Source organism: Brassica rapa, chromosome A01 (assembly GCF_000309985.2).
Source record: "Brassica rapa cultivar Chiifu-401-42 chromosome A01, CAAS_Brap_v3.01, whole genome shotgun sequence".
In the NCBI taxonomy this organism is placed as follows: Eukaryota; Viridiplantae; Streptophyta; class Magnoliopsida; order Brassicales; family Brassicaceae; genus Brassica; species Brassica rapa.
The window spans coordinates 7,479,246-7,482,332 of record NC_024795.2 but is presented as its reverse complement, the minus strand read 5'-3'; the positions used below and the strand labels follow the sequence as shown (position 1 = coordinate 7,482,332).

The 3,087-nt window shown below is 43.1% G+C and overlaps 1 protein-coding gene across 1 annotated transcript; it reads right to left on the bottom strand.

Annotated features, from left to right (window-relative positions):
• Nucleotides 1-542: 542 nt before the first annotated feature.
• Nucleotides 543-1,915, bottom strand: LOC103861148 (F-box protein At5g25290). Its single transcript, XM_033288332.1, has 2 exons — nucleotides 713-1,915; nucleotides 543-657 (listed from the first exon to the last, which is right to left on the bottom strand). Exon 1 carries the CDS (start codon nucleotides 1,879-1,881, stop codon nucleotides 796-798), a length of 1,086 nt encoding a protein of 361 aa, XP_033144223.1. The 5' UTR covers nucleotides 1,882-1,915; the 3' UTR covers nucleotides 543-657; nucleotides 713-795.
• Nucleotides 1,916-3,087: the final 1,172 nt, after the last annotated feature.

The window sequence follows — 3,087 nt, the reverse complement described above, 5'->3', positions numbered from 1 at the left end:
GAAGACAGAGGAGCAGAAAGGAAATCAACATTCTCAAAATATTTACTTTTCATAAACCGAGAGAAGAGACTGCTAAGAACAAAGCTTGGTTGAACACTTCAAGATCTCTAAATCCTAACCCTCCATCTCGTTTTGAAAGACAAATTTTATCCCAGCTGTTCCAGTGAATTTTTCTTTTATTAGAGGAGTTCTACCAAAAATCAGCTATAGCAGATGTAAAAGATTGGCAAGTGGTTTTCGAAAGCCTAAAACAGGACATAGCGTGGATAGGCATAGCTAAGGCAACTGTTCACCATTTTGAGATAATAATCTAGCAAACCAACCAGAACATCTACTCTTTAAGGGAATCATGAATGTATTTAAGCATGTTTATCTTTGAGCCAGGCCTAGCTAAATATGATAAGTATTAACTTGAAAGCCCCATCTGAGTGAATTTGGTCCAATAATATGAAGGAGGAGAAGATTGGTTGAAGCCATTCAAATCAAATTGAGCAAAATCGGTTTGCAATCCAAGGGGACAACGTCCATGAAAGAAATCACAGTTGCCAGATAAATTTTGATTGAAGCGCAAAGGAACTTGTAGTTTCCAAGGTTGGTATTAGGAGAAACAAAAGTGAGGATAGATAAATAAATAACATGAGAGCTCTCCACCACTCACTACGTCTTAATGTAAACAAAATGTCAAGCAAGATATGATGTTTCGTTAACTAAACAAAGGGGGAGGGGACATAAGTCTAACATCATAATTTTTATTCAAAAGCATAAATAAAAGGAAAGTAACACAAGAAGACCAAATTAATTCCCAGAAGGGAGAAACCATCGAGCATCAATGAGATCCATCTTGTCAAGATCGGGATAGCGATCAAGGGACTTGGTTGCAAGATTGAACACACAGATGTCAAGGTCGGGAGATGCACATTGGCAGGGACGATAGTGACGGGTGAAATAAATGGAGTCAGGTTCAATACCAAGGGCCTTGTTAGCAGGCACAGTGTAACCCAAGTCAAGAAGCAGGGCCTCACCATTAAGAGAATCTACCTCAGTAACCGTGTGGCCGAAGAGATCAGGGTTTTCAATATCAGGATTCTTCTTGTAGAGGCGGAAGCAGGTCCTATTGCATGGATCACTCTCAACCAACAGAACCTGCCCTGATGTTGTAACCGCAATGCTAGAATCGCAGGACATATCCGCAGAAAGCATTGGGAATGGTATACCATCGGTAATGTCTTTGAAGAAACCTTGCGGTCCAGACAGATCTAGGACTCGAACATAACGACGATTTGTTGAGAGATAAAGACGGGTACCCCATAGCACCATCTCCGACAAGCCATCTAACCAGTGCAAGTCTTGGTGGTGAAACAGTGGAATGTCAGTGTAATGAGTATCCCCATTCTTGCAGAAGCTCATGTAAGAGTGTCCAGGGAGGTCGAACAACCACACCACGACGTACTCTTTTCCACTCTCGGAAACCCACAAAAGTCCCCTCACCACATCAGCACTCAGATCGCTGAAAATACTGTCAGAATCTTGCCTTATAAACTTTCTATCTCCCACGCACTTGACAATACAATCAGCTGAATCAATCGACTCTAGAGACGGAAGACGCATCTTTTTCTCGCTAAACGCATCTACGATGTACAAATTGGATCCAGAATCTAACAACAAAAGCCAGTTACCCGAGTTTGCCAGGAATCGACACCCTGAAAAGTCTCCCAGTTTCCTTTGGAACGTGCCTTCTTTCGGGTTGTACAGCACACAACCACCGTCTTTCGGAAAAAGCATCACCCCTGGAGATCCGCTTGACTGGGGGATCGTCCGCTTAGAACTGGGACGTAGATCCGGCGAGCTACAGCTTCGTTTGAGGGAAGATGATATCGTCATTATCAGGGAGGCAGTTTCTCGAGTTTGTGGCTCATATATATAGAGTCCTCCTTAGGGTTTTCTCTTGGGCTACGAAGCCCCCTATTTTCTTGGGCTACGAAGACAACTTAAGTTTATTATAGTTACAGCCCATAATAAGGGATATTATACTAACACCCTAATCATCGGTTTTTTTTTTAGCAACATAAACTTAATTCCCAAATGTTTAAAAATAATTTAGGTCCAAACTATATGGGATGCAAAACAGGCCTTGGCAGGCCTATTAGCAGATCTATTGTTGCCCCTAAAAATAAAAGTGAAATGACCAGGACTTCTCCCATGCATGGCGAGGAGACTGAAGATTGATTGGAAGATCCGTAGAATAACTCTTCTGCTGCACCATTCGTGATCCAAGCTAAGCCTGCCTCTCCCGAAATGGGGCTCCAAGAGCCGTCGGTATTACATAAGATTTCCGAGAAATTAAGGTTCGCTTGATGTTGATGTGACGGACCTGATTTGATCGTCGTCCTGGATCGTGGTGGTTGAGCAATTTCCCTTTCTTTGAGGGACAAAAGAGCTTTTAGGGCAGTGCCCATCGGCGATTGAGTCTGGCTCTTGAAGACAAGCTGGTTTCTGGATATCCAAATGAACCACCAAAACCAAGGAAACGCGTTACCAGTGAAGCCATACGGTGGGAGAGGAGTTCTTTTCCAGGATTCCTCGAGCTTTTCGAAAAAGGGAATCGTCATGGTGATGTCGATGGGGTGATCCCAGGGGTCGTAGGTCCACACCTCAGTTTCATATTGGCAATGAAAGAGTATATGATCGATACTTTCCGGTGCTCCACATCGAATGCAAGTGGTGTTCGAAAGTAGACCTCTCTTTCGCAGATTTTCCTCAGTTAACAATGCATTTGATCATATCTTCCAAAGGAAGAACTTCAGCTTCGGTGAGAGATGTCGGGACCATATAAGTTTTTTCCATTTACCTCTTTTTTTCCCCAAGAGTCTTACAGTCGATTGGTTGGTAGGGAGGAAAGTAGAGTAGTGACCCGATTAAACGCTATAAATCCCTCATTTCTGTAGGGGCCAGACGAAGGAATCATGTTTGCCCAAGACACTAGGAGCTTCATGATATGATCCTTTAACTCAGGAAGGAGGTTCTCCGCAAGACCAGCATTCCATTCTCGTGTTTCCCGTGTAAGTAGATCAGAGACCATTAAATCTC

Excerpts from the sequence above, each read along its gene's own strand:
- LOC103861148 (XM_033288332.1), bottom strand. The coding sequence starts at position 1,881 with ATGACGATATCATCTTCCCTCAAACGAAGCTGTAGCTCGCCGGATCTA.